Here is a 13540-nt window from a genome sequence, read left to right on the forward strand (position 1 = left end):
TCTTTACCTATCAGAGTAAGTATTTTTAATGTTCAAAATTAATTTACTTTTTTCCCCTCCTCTAGTAGTTGTCTGATGGCTTGTCGAGATCCTGTTCTTTTCCACAAGTTCACATATTACTAAACATTTCACTGTATTTTATTTGAATGTTATTACCTTGCAGTAGTAATTTAAATAAGGTGTACTTGATCAAACAATTCTCTCTGTCAGTCTTTTGATATTTGCCTTTAAAGAGTTACTTCAAACATACTGTGCTCACCTGCCATTTATTTTAAAACTGAAATTAATTAATGTAAGACCTTAAAATTTTATTCTTATGATTGATGCAATGTTTTTAGTTAAATTGATTAACACTTAAAAAATCTGTTGCACTTTTTGCTGATTTCCAAAAACAGCTCATGTTCCCATCTGTTTTTAAAAAGGCTGGAATGCTAAAACTCTCCAAAACTAACTCTGTCTTTTCAACTTTGTCATGTCCCAGGCTTCAATGAAGTGCATGATTTCATTACCTCTCTTTTGAAAGTTAAGGTTGTTGCTTCTTTAACCTTCCCTCCATTGGCCCTCATAACTCAAGATATAAAAACATTTTTCCTCGCTTGAATTGTTGTGTAATTGTTATGTAACAGTTGCCTTATTGCACTGTTTTCCTTTTTTCCCAGTTCAGTCTTTATTGTGGTATTTTTGATCTTTCTTTATTTTCTCTCAGCTGGAATCTGGACTCCAGACTTTCACCCCTTGGGTTTTTACAATGCCAAGTTTGTTAAGAGTGAGTTCTTCAGTGAGAGAATGGAGACACGAGAATGCAGATGTTGGAAATGTAATCCTCACACGCATTTCCTCCTTTTCCTGTATGTCTGTTCTTGCCCATTCCCATCTCCCCAGATGGAACAGATATGGAGCTCCCTTGGTCCTTGCCTTTTATCTACTAGCCTCCTGTGGCATTTCAGACAACTCTATAAAGGATTCCACCACCAGTCATATCTCCCCCTCTCCCTGTCTTTCTTCTTTCTGCAGGAACTATTCTCTCTGTCACTCTTTGGTTTGCTTGTTTCTTTCCACCTGTTCTCCCCATTCCCTGGTATTTTTGTCTGCAACTGAAGAAGGTGCCAGTACTTGTCCCTTTACCTTCTTTCTCACCACTATCCACGTACACCACCTTCAGTCTGGTCTATTGAATCTGGTGCTCAAAATATGGTCTCCTCTATATCAGTGAGAACAAGCATAGACTATCTGGCCATTTTGCAAATGTATGCTCTTTGTCCTTGAGCTTCTAGCTGCATGTCATTTTAACTCTCCTTCCCATTGCCACGTTGATTTATCTGTCCACAACCCTTGCTATTTTAGTGAGTCCAAATACAAACTAGAAGGTCAACACCTCATAATTCTGCCTGGAAACACTACAATTCAAAGGTATAAATGCTTAATTTTCAGTTTGCCTACTCTCCATGGGTTCTTTTCCAACTCTCTCCAATCCACCCTGGTTCCCGGTCTCTTTGTTTACTTTCCATCCCTCCTACATCCTTAACCAAGACTCTATACCAGCCCCCCACTACCTAAAATCCATATACCATCTACCTGGATTTGCTCTCCATTTGGTTTGCCTTTCCTATCCCTTCCCAGTTGCTTCCCCACCTGGTTCCATCTGGTCCTACATACTATCTATCTATCTATCTACCTACCATCACCGTTCCATTTGGTTCCAGCTGTCAATCATTTCCACCCCCACAACTACCCAGAAATTTGGTTCCACCTATCATCTACCAGTCTCTGTCCTCTTCCTGCCTCTCAATTGTATATACTGGTTATTTTCATTCTGTGTACTCAGTCCTGATGCAGGGTCTCAACCCAAAGTGTTGACCTTTCCTTTGCCTCCACAGATGCCAGTCAATTTGCAGAGTTATTCCAGCAATTTTTTTTTTCTCTTCAGTGAATTAGTTGTGAACATATATATCTGTTGCAGCATCTCAACACAATCTAAACTGATAAAAGGATTATTATTTAAGGTTCTTGTAAAATTAAGCCTCTTTTTACTTTAAAGATACAAAATCCCATGGGAATACTTGCTGGCTATAAGAGGGAAGTCCATGTGCTATGCTAACACTTGTCACTTGTCCTTCATTAATGCCTCAACTGTTTATTGCAGCAACCACATTCAAATTGGTTGCCTTGTTTTCCAAAATAATATTCATGATAAGCCTCTGAGTTCTACTTTACTAATGGAAATGTGTTCGTTTTGTTTGGTGTGCCCATTTATTATAAGTTGGATCTTGGCTTGCCCAGTTTATGTATTTTACTTCTGTTTCGTTCAGGATAAAGATGCTAAAATTGCATTCCTGCAGAAGGCTATCGATGTAGTGATGATGGTGTCTGGTGATTCTTTGTCAGTGAAACCTGCACGTGTTGTGGCTGGTCATGAACCAGAGAAAACCAATGAGCTTTTGCAAGCTATTGCAAAATGTTGCCTTAACAAGGTAATTCTTTTCTGGGGAAGAGAAAATGGATAATAGGATGAATCTAGATATTTAGTTTGTTTCTGCATTTTCCTTCTGTGGGGTACATGATGCTTATTAGCTCATTCTTTCTGAATCATTTCATTGCTGTCAATTTTTCATTATTTTTGCCAATCTATTGATGAGTGGTTGAGAGTAGTGGAGTAGTACAAGCTCTACTGGCTATATTTTGATGTTGAAGTAATGAAGCTTTGAATCCTTATGCTTATTGACATACAGATGGATTGGCAACTTCAGGTGAAGGGCCTGATTTGGTACAAATATCCAAAACATGACATTCAAGATGTGTCTGTACCTTGAAATTGGTCTATTTTTATCTTCCATACAATTCACTCCACCTCAGGTTTTATATTATCTGCATATGTATTGTGTCCTGTACATCTGAGTCTAAAGGATTAATATAAAATAAAGGAAAACTACTTCTTTGCCCTTTTGTAAAAGGCACTTCATTTAAAGGAACAATAGTTTTTCATGTCTTGTTAATATGGTTTGGGCATGTTTACACTGGGGCTAGAACACTTGACTGCTGACCAGCAGTTAGTGCCATAACTGCCAGCATTTATCTTCCCTTTTGCTTAGAAGTTGACTGGACTGGCAGAGTCATTTGTCAGTCATGGTGTTGGCACCTTTTAATGCCACTGACCAGTGAAACCAGTCCCTTAGCAGGGAGCAATATAAAGACCAACCAAACAGTAAAGGTTACACAGTTGGAAGAAGATTAAATGATTGGATAGGAACTTATTTCCTGAGGTATGTTACTGTAGTTTGAGACAACGTAATTTCAAATCTGGCAGTGTGAAGACAATCACTTTTCAATTGTGGGTTAATTGACAAAATTTCAAGACTGAGCCTATTTTTATAACTGTTACAGCTTTTAGTGATTCAAGACCATTGCAGATCCAGAATGATCCAATGTTGTAACAACCTTCTGTTTGTATGTAACGTTATCTTCTGAAATGCCCCAGAATATTTATTTTAATTGATTTTTTTTGTTTTCCAAGAACATCTCCCTACCCCAGTTACACAAACTGAACAGCAAGTTTTGCATTTAGGAAAGTAGAAGGTGCTTATTATAGGTGTTCAATTACTGCTGTTATTTTCTTTTATCACTTAATTCTGATGCTTCTGTCACTTAGTAACTAAGAAAGATGTCAACAAAAACCATTTTTGTTTCAAAATCCTAAAATTTAAGATGTAAGCTGGCAACCATCCAAACAGTCATTAAATAGTTTGTTTATCCTATTTATGCTATTCCTAATGTTGTGAGATTCCCTTCCATAGCTATGAGAATGTAATGTTCATTGTAAATGAAGAATTCAACTTGTAGGATTTATTTGTAATAGAAAAGCATAAAAGCCAGACTGTCATCAGTTTATTTTATTCAAGCATGAGCAAATCCAGATGGCTGGCCTGATTCTTTTGGCTATGTTCAGCTTTCTGTGCTGTGGCAGGAAGAGGTTCCTATTTTTAATTCTGCATAACCAGTCACCCTAGCAGTTTTGTGTAAGTGAGGTGGAAAGACAATATTAATCAATTTTCTTTCCCACTATCCAGCTTTCCAGTGATGATTGTGTGAGAAGGGTCCTTGCTGGAGAAAAGACAGATCTTAAAGCAAAAACACCATCTGGCTCCAGATCTCAGGGGAAAGAAAACAGAGAAAAAAGTGATGAGCGTAAGAAGCAAAAAGACAAAGAACAAGAGGTAATCTTGGCTTTAGTATCTTGTGTAACGAATGCTTAATATGAAGATTACTTTATTTTGAAATGTGTAGAGTATTAAAAAATTGTTACTAAAACATCAAAGTTGTCCTTTGTACGTATCCAAGTAATTACACAATTGGAAAACAACTCTTTTCTCCCCCCGCCCCCAAACAACCATTCTAACCAATTTTCACAGAAGCACCGTTGGGAGTGTCCTGAACAATTGCATCACCGTCTGGTATGGGAATTATCTGACCGCAAGTCCGTGAAAGGATTGCAAGGTCTGCAGAGAGGATCATCGCATTCTCCCTTCCATCCATTAGAGATACTTATTAGGAGCTCTGCATATGCAGGGCCCTTAGCATTGTTAATAATCTCCCAATTCATTCAACAATCCCTGCATTATCTTTTTTTTTGTTTGTGTTGCATTCCAGGGTTGTGGTGTTTATAACTATATACATCCATTTTTTTCCCCCCCCAGGAAAAGAATGAGAATGGAATTAAAGACTCTAGCAGAGATCGTAAAGAAAAGGAAATGTCAAGAGAACATGGAAAACAAATTGATAAAGAAAGGGATCGACACAAAGATGGTGATAGACGAGAAAGGGCTAAAGAACAGGAGAGAGACCGAGCAAGAACAAAAGAAAGGGATCAAGAGAACCACAAAAATCGAGGGGATGGAGAAAGAGTGGAGAAAGAAAAAAATCGAGGTACAGAAAAGGTGGACAAAGGCAAGATTAGAGGTGATGGAGAAATGGACAAAGAACGAAATAAAGAGAGAGAGAGAAACAGAGACAAAGAAAAATTGAGAGAGAAAAGGGAGAAGGACAAGGAGCATGACCATTCAAAAGACCGTGGTAGAGACCAAGAAGTGGAAAAGGCTAAAGAACAGGAGAAAACAGAGAGACGGGTAATTTAAAAAAAAATCTTTGTTTTGGTTACTTGATTATCATAGTACTTTTTTAACAGTATAAAATGTAACACTTATATTAAACAAATGTTTTGAAGATATTAAAAAATATTTTCCAGAGTAGAAAACAAACCAATGTAGTCTTTGCACAATGCTTGCAAGTCAAATGTCAATTATTTATGTTGAAACTCTCATCTGGCAAGTAAATTATGTCTTCTAAAATTAAATGGCAAGCTCACTAAAAATCTAGATAACGTCTTGTCAAATTTATATTTTTTGTATTACCGTAGATTCCGGACTACAGAGCGCACCTGATTAAAAGCCGCTGGCTCTAATTTTAGAAATAAAATCAATTTTTTAATTGTAAAGGCCGCACCGGATTTTAGGCCGCACCGGATTTTCGGCCGCAGGTGTCCCACGTTGTAATATGAGATATTTACACAGAAAGATATTACACGTGAGGATTTTTTAACTTTTAATTAAATCCATATGGTAACAAAAACAAATACATATTGCAAATGCTTTTTTTCGAACCGTGCCCGTAACGCGGCTACTTTTAAATATACTTCTTTACTGAACAACATTCCAATATCTCCTAACGACTGGTAAAAAATATATATACTGCAGCCTACCAGGAAAAGTTATTGATCGCCTTTAACTTAAAAGTAGCGTTCGCTCCGCCGCTCGACCCCCTCCTTTCCATTTATCGCAAACGGCATTTTTCCCACAAGACACCGCGAAACCGGGTGTGACGTCATAGCATCCCGCGATGTAGTACAGAAAACAAATATAGTTAAAACTCTTCTAACTTTAACTAGAAAATGAATTACTAAGCGAAAATATTATAAACTAAATAGCTGCCATGAGGCAGCACAATGCTTCGAGTGTTTTCCATGTTGATGAGGGTGAGTACAAATGACTGATTTACAATAATTTAATTGTGAAAGTGCGCTTGATTTATCGTACAATTTCATTGGACCTCTGTGAACTACTCATCAATTTTATTGGTCTACTGTTATGAGGCAAAATGTTTACGAGGCGGCATGAAAAAAATCATGTATTAGCCGCTCCGTATTAAAGGCCGCAAAGTTCAAAGCTGTTCAAAATGTGGGAAAAAAGTAGCGGCTTAAAATCCGGAATCTACGGTATATATTTTTTGAAAATTCTGCCCATTATTACAATATCTGAAAAATTTGCTGTTTATTGGCAGCAAGTTTAGTGACCTTGAAATTTAGCAGATTGCTGGTCATTGTCATCGAACAATATAGTACAGAAATGGGCTTTTTGGCTCATCTCGTCTGTGCTGAACCATTTACCTGTCTAGTTCTATCAAACTGCACTCAGACCATAGCTTTTTCAATGTACATATCCAACTTTATCTTAAATGTTGAAATTAAATCCACACCCACCACTTCCTCTGGCGTTTTGTTCCATGCTCTCACCACCCTCTGAGCGAAGAAGTTCCTCCTTATTTTCCTGTTTAATAAAAGAAGAAAATTTACCTTTCAGCCTTAACCTATGACTCTACTTCTAGTCAAACACAACCTCAGTGGAAAAAGCCTGCTTGCATTTACCCTTTCAATACCCCTCATAATATTGTATACCTCTATCAGATCTCCCCTCAGTCTGCTATGTTCTAGGAAATAAAGTCCTAATCTATTAAACAGCTCCTTATAACTCTGGTCCTCAAGTACCAGCAACATTCTTGTAATTTTTCTCTACACTCTTTTCAATCTTTCCTGTAGGGAGGTGATCAAAATTAGACACAATACTCCAGACTGGACCTCATCAACATCTTATACAACTTCAACATAACATCCCAACTCCTGTACTTAGTACATTGATTAATGAAGGCCAATGTGCCACTTTCAAAGAATTATGGACCTGTATTCCCAGGCCCCTCAGTTCCACTGCACTTTTCAGTGCCCTACCATTCACTGTGTAAGACCTACTCTGGTTGGTTGTCCCAAAGTGAAACATCTCTCACTTGTCTACATTGAATTTTATCTGCTATTTTTTTTTCTTCAGACTATTTTTCTAGCTGGTTCTGAGGCAAGCTTTGATAGTCTTCCTCACTGACCACTGCCTCCAATCATGATGTCATCTCAAAATTTGCAGATCTAGTTTACCACATTATCATCCAGATTGTAGATATAGGTGACACATAACAAGGGACCCAGCACAGATCCCTGTGACACACAACTAGTCAGAGGCCTCCAGTCAGAGAGGCAACCACCTGCTACCACTCTCTGGCTTCTACTGCGGAGGTAGTTTCTAATCCAATTTACTACTTCATCTTGAACTTTCATGCAGGACCTTGTTAAAGGCCTAGCTAACATCCATGTAGACAAGGTCCACTGCCTTGCCTTCACCAACTTTCCTGGTAACTTCTTCTAAACTAAAGATTGGTTAGGTATGATCTGCTTGCACAAAGCAGGCTTATTCTTGGAGCATTTCTTAAATGACAGAGCAACATTAGCTATCCTCCAATCCTCCAACACCTCACCTCTTGCTAAGGATGTTTTAAATATCTCTGCTAAGGCCTCTGCAATTAGCTCCCCACAGGTCAGAGGGAACACATTTGTCAGGCCTTGGGTATTTATTCACCCTTATTTGTCTAAAGACAGCAAGCATCTTGCATTGCCTCACTTCTATAGTCGCTGTGTCCATCTGAGTAAGTACAGATGCAAAAAAAAATTATTTAAGACCTCTCCACATCTCTTTCAACCCCACTTATCGATTACCATTCTGATCTTCCAGAGGACCAATTTTGTCCCTTGCTATCATTTTGCTCTTAACATATCCGTAGAACCCTGTAGGATTCTCCTTCACCTTGTCTGCTAGAGCAATCTTGTGTCTTTTAGCCCTGATTTCTTAGATGTTCTGTTGCCTTTCTTGTATTCCAAGTACTTCATTTGTTCCTGCCTGCCTGTTCCTGCTATTCCTTTTTCTTAACCAGGGCATCAATATATTTTTGAGAACCGAGGTTCCCTAAAACTGCTATCCTTGCCCTTTATTCTTACAGAAACATACAAACTCTGTACTCACAAATTCATTTTTGAAGGGCTTCCGTTTACCAAGTGTACCTTTGCAAAAACAATCTGTCCTAATCTACACTAAGACTAGAAGATGTTCAGATGCTAGAAATCCGAGGCAACACACACAGGTGCACGCACACAGCAAGTTAGGCAGCATCTACAGGAAAGAGTAAACAATCGATATTTTGAGCCGAGACACTTCACTAGGACTGGAAAGAAAGAAGTCAGTACGAAGGTAGGGGAAGGGGAGGAAAAACAAGATGATAGGTGAAACTGGGGGAGGGTGTGAAGTAGAGCTGGGAAGTTGATAAAAGAGAAAGGAGATTCTGATATGAGGGGATAGAAGACCATGGAAGAAAGGAAAGTGATGGTGAGGTAAGGAGATAAGGTGAGAAAGGAAAACAGAAATGTGGAATGATGAAGTGGGGGGGGGTGCGCAGAATTACTAGAAATTCAAGAAATCAATGTTCACGCCATCAGGTTTGGAGGCTACCTAAACGGAATATCTGATGTTGCTCCTCCAACCTGAATGTGGCTTCAGAGCAGCAGTAGAGGAAGCCATGGACTGACATGTCGTGATGGGCTGTAGAATTGAAATGGGTGGCTACTGGGAGATCCCACTTTTTCTGGTGGATGGCACGTAAGTGCTCAGTGAAGCAGTCTCCCAATCTGCATCGGGTGTCACTACATACGGGAGGCCATTCTGGTAGCACTGGATACAGTATATGACCCCAACAGACTCGCAGATAAAGTGTTACCTCACCTGACTGTGGCCCTGAATGGTAGTGGGGGAGGAGGTGTAAGGACAAGTGTGGCACTTGTTTTGCTTGCAAAGATGAGTACCGCAAGGGAGATCAGTAGGAAGGGACGAGTGGACAAGGAAATCAAATAGGTAGTGATCCCTGCAGAAAGATTGTGGGGGAGAGATTGATGTGCTTGGTGGAGAGATCCCATTGGGGATGGCAAAAGTTATGGAGAATTATGTGCTGGACGAGGCACCTAGTTGGGTAGTAGGTGAGGTGAGGACAACAGGAACCCTATCCCTAGTGTGGCGGAGAGAGGATGGGGTGAGGGCAGATGTGTGCAAAATCAAAGAGATGTGGGTGAGGAATGCACTTCCTAGATTTACACTTTCTGATACCATCAAAGTTGGCGTTGGAGTTGGCCTTATACCTGTCATTTTCCATAATTACCTTGAAGCTAATGGCATTATGATTACTAGATGCAAAGTGTTCTCCTATACAAGCATTTGTCACCCGCCCTGTCTCATTCCATAATAGCAGATCTAGCATGGTACTGTCATTAGTTCAGACTTGTACATAAAGGGAAACTTTTCTGAACACGTTCGACAAACTCGTATCCCCATCCAGCCCTTTTGCAATATCAGATATGTAAAGTTACAATCGACCATCACAACTTTGTATTTCTTGCAACAGTGTGATCTCCCTATAAATTTGTTCCTCTAAATCCTGTGGACTATTGGGTGGTCTATAATATAATCCCATTAATGTGGTCATCCCTTATTCCTCTGTTTTACCCATAACGCCTCATTAGACAAGCTGTCCCGTCTGTCACGACTGAGCCCTAGCAAGACATTTTCACTGTCTAGTAAGTAATACCATTTCCTCTGCTATATCACGTATAAAACAACAGATCCCTGGAACATTGAACTGCCACTCTTGGCCGTCCTGCAACCAAGTGTCACTAATGGCTACAATGTCATGATTCCATGAGCTTTAAGCTCATCCACCTTTCCTACAATACTTCTTGCATTGAATATATACGATGTTCAGTACATTAGTCCTACATTCTCAGCCTTTTGATTCCTGTCTTTGTAGGTTTAACAGCATTTTTTTTGCTCCATGACCACTGTACTATCTGTTCTGTTGTTCTGGTTCCAATCTCTGTGCAGTTGTTTACCAATTTCATGATGTGATCATACACTTGAAAGCAAGCTAACTTCAAGCAGGTGTACCTGGATTCCTCTAAATATGATTTTCAAAAAATAAGAGCCAGTTTCTATTTTTTTGAGGTTTCTAGGATCTACACTGCTTTTATTCATTATAAGATAATTTGTGATTCTGTTATATAATTAATGAAGAATTTAAGATTTATTCAATTCTGTACTCCTTTTTAATTTCTTTTTATTATCACAGTCCAAAGTTTCTGCAGAGGACAAACCAGCCATACAGCCTTTAGAAGTTACAAAGAAGGACAACAAAACCGATGCAGAGCAGGAGGTGAACAATATTTAATTTATCTTGGAAGAAAGTCATTGTGTGACTGCAAGCAATTTTCTTACTGTGAAACAAACTTAATAAGCTATGTACAACTTTCAGACTGAATTAATTTTGGCAAAATGATTTGGGCATGAGTGAGAAATAGTAAATCTTATTAAGAAAAATATGAAAGAATGTCTAGGCATTAGGAATACAAATGCAGGAATCACAGAGCACTGTGATATAGGGAAATAAAGCCATTCAATAAGCAAATGCGGTGTTTGTGATTATTTCCAGAGGGACAAAATTAGAAAAATAGAAATTTTGTGCTAATCTAACATTGAAAGGCAAGATCGTATCCATCGGGTAAATGCTGAACAGGCTGGGTTTTTTTTTGGAACTATGCACAGTTTTGATAGAATAAAGGCAGTGTTTTTCTTCATAGAAGCAGAGCAAAATCAGAGACCATCAACTTAAAATGGATAAGAAGTGGGAAAAAATTTCAAAGAAACATCTTTAAATAGAAAATGGTGAAAATGTGTAACCTTCCACTACATTTGTCAAAAGCTAAGGAAGCATTTGAGATAGAAGGGAATGGTAGATCAGTACTGATGGGGAAGTTTTGTGGAGCCTTCCCCATCAATGTAAGTAGATTAGGCTGAATGCTTTGCTTTTGTTCTCAAATATACAATTTAATATAAAACTTAAAAAGAAAACAGAAAATGCTTGAAATGCTATTAGTAGTTCAGGCAGCAACTGTGGGAAGTGAAACAAAATGTGTCAAATTGAATCACAAATGAGAAAATCTGGAGGTGTTGGAAATCCAAGCAACACACAACATGCTGGAGGAACTCAGCAAGCCAGGTAGCGTCTATGGAAAAGAGTACAGTCAATGTTTTGGGCCAAGATCCTTCGGCAGGACTGGAGGAAAAGATGCAGAGAAGTAGATTTTAAGAGGGGAGGTATGTGAGAAACACAAGGTGGTGGGTGAAACCTGAAGGGGGAGAGATGAAGTAAAGAGCTGGAAAGTTGATTGGTGAAAGAGATACAGGGCTGGAGAAGGGGGAATCTGATAGAAGAGGACAGAAGGCCATTGAAGAAAGAAAAGGGAGGAGGAGCACCAGAGGGAGGCGATGGGCAGGCAAGGAGATAAAGTGAGAGGGAAAAGGGGATGGGGAATTGTGAAGGAGACGGAGGGGGGGTGGGTGTTACACGAAGTTCGAGGATTCAGTGTTCATGCCATCAGGTTGGAGGCTACGCAGGCGAAATACAAGGTGCTTTTCCTCCAACCTGAGTGTGGTCTCTTCACAACAGTGGAGGAGGCTATGGATAGACATATGGGAATGGGAAGTGGAATTAAAATGGGAAGCCACTGGGAGATCCTGCTTTTTCTGTAGGTGCTCGGTGAAGCTGTCTCCCAATCTACATCAGATTTCACCGATATGCAGGAGGCCACACTAGGAGCCCTGGACACAGTATATGACCCCAACTGACTCGCAGGTAAAGTATCACCTCACCTAGAAGGACTGTTTATGGGCATGAGTGGTAGTGAGGGAGGAGGAGTAGGGGCAGGTGTAGCATTTGTTCCACCTGCAAGGATAAGTGCTAGGAGGGAGGTCTGTGGGGAGGGACGAATGGACAAAGAAGTTGCAGAGGGAGTGATCCCTGAGGAAAGCAGAAAGTGGGGTGGGAGACAAGATGTGCTTGATGGTCCCGTTCGAGACCTCCTCCTGCCACCCTACCAGGTATAGAGTTCCTCTTGTCTTCACCTACCACCCCACCAACCCCCACGTCCCATCCTCCCACCACCCTACCAGGGATAAGGTTCCTCTTGTCCTCACCTGCTACTCCACCAGCCTCCACGTCCAGCTCATAATTCTGGGCAACTTCTGCCATCTCCAACGGGATCCTACCACCATGCTCATCTTTCCCTTGCCCCCCCCCCCCCACCACTTTCTGCTTTCTGTGGGGGTCGCTCCCTATGTGACTCTTGTCCATTCGTCCCTCCCTACTGGCACTGAGTTCCTCCAGCATTTCGTGTGTGTCAAATAGAAGGTTCTTTTTTGAAATTGGACATATCACTGTCTTAAATTACATAAAATTTGTTGTTTGTAGGCAATAGTACAATGCAAAGATAAAATTACTATAAATTACAAAATAAATAGTGTAAATGTTAAATTTGTTTTGCATTAATCTTTACTGCGGATGGCCCTGCAAATATCTCACAGAACACAGATGAGCTAATTTCAAATAATATTGAGGAACTTGTAAAAATCCCAGAGCCAAAGGTGGACATATTGCAAGGACTCAATGACCTGCATCCAAAGGTTTTAAAGGAATTGGCCTCAGAAATTTTCTACTCTTCTGGTATTAAAACTTGCTAAATTTCAGAATATTACCAGAAAACTGGAAAATGGACATTGTGACTCCCTTGTTCGAAATGGGAGCGAAAAAGAGATCAGGGAATTTTGTTTATCAATGTAACATCTCCTATTGGCAAGGTGCCAGAGTTGATAATTAATCAGAGGAAATAACTAAACATTTAGGAAAGTTGAACATAATCAAACCTAGTCAACATGGTTTTATGAAAGGTAGATAATGTTTGACACACTTGTTTATTATTTGTGGATGTAACATGAAAAGTTGATAAAGTGGAACCTATTGATGGGGTATATTTAAATTTTGACAGTGCATTTGCCCAGGAGCCATATAAAACACTGGTACATAAATTAAGAACTTCAGGTATTGGAGGAGTGTGTTAAAGTGAATTAAAAATGGGTGTTCAGAGTACCCTAGGGATTGGTTAATTACAGTGATGACCTGGCGGAGGGAAAAAATCCTTTCCTAGTTTGCTGATGGTGGGAGGACATTGCACAATCACAAGATATAGATGGATAGGTGCAAACTTGGCATATAGGGGTTAAGTTAACATGGGGAAGTGTCAAATTGTGTACTTCAGTAAGGAATCAAGTGGAGAGAGACTGCAAGTGAATGAAATTCAGATGGACCTAGGTGTTCCAATGTGTTCATTGCAAAATGTTAGCTGGTAGGTTCAGCAAATAGCTAAGAAGGCAAATGTCACATTGATCTTTGAGGCCATGTGTGTAATGGTAATACTATGTGCAGTATTGATTGCCTTACTTGAAGCTGGAGGCAGTCCAAA

The 13540-nt window shown here is 39.6% G+C and overlaps 1 protein-coding gene across 1 annotated transcript in view; it reads left to right on the forward strand.

The window, feature by feature from the left end:
- The window catches only part of traf3ip1 (TNF receptor-associated factor 3 interacting protein 1), a 140143-nt gene that overhangs the window by 39559 nt on the left and 87044 nt on the right, over positions 1-13540 (forward strand). Inside the window, exons 3-6 of the mRNA XM_073046723.1 lie at positions 2310-2471; positions 4065-4211; positions 4692-5120; positions 10315-10398. Of these exons, the coding sequence (XP_072902824.1) occupies positions 2310-2471; positions 4065-4211; positions 4692-5120; positions 10315-10398 (822 nt within the window). The remainder of the gene's footprint in view (positions 1-2309; positions 2472-4064; positions 4212-4691; positions 5121-10314; positions 10399-13540) is intronic.

The sequence above is a fragment of the Hemitrygon akajei genome, chromosome 5 (assembly GCF_048418815.1).
Source record: "Hemitrygon akajei chromosome 5, sHemAka1.3, whole genome shotgun sequence".
Taxonomy (NCBI): domain Eukaryota; kingdom Metazoa; phylum Chordata; class Chondrichthyes; order Myliobatiformes; family Dasyatidae; genus Hemitrygon; species Hemitrygon akajei.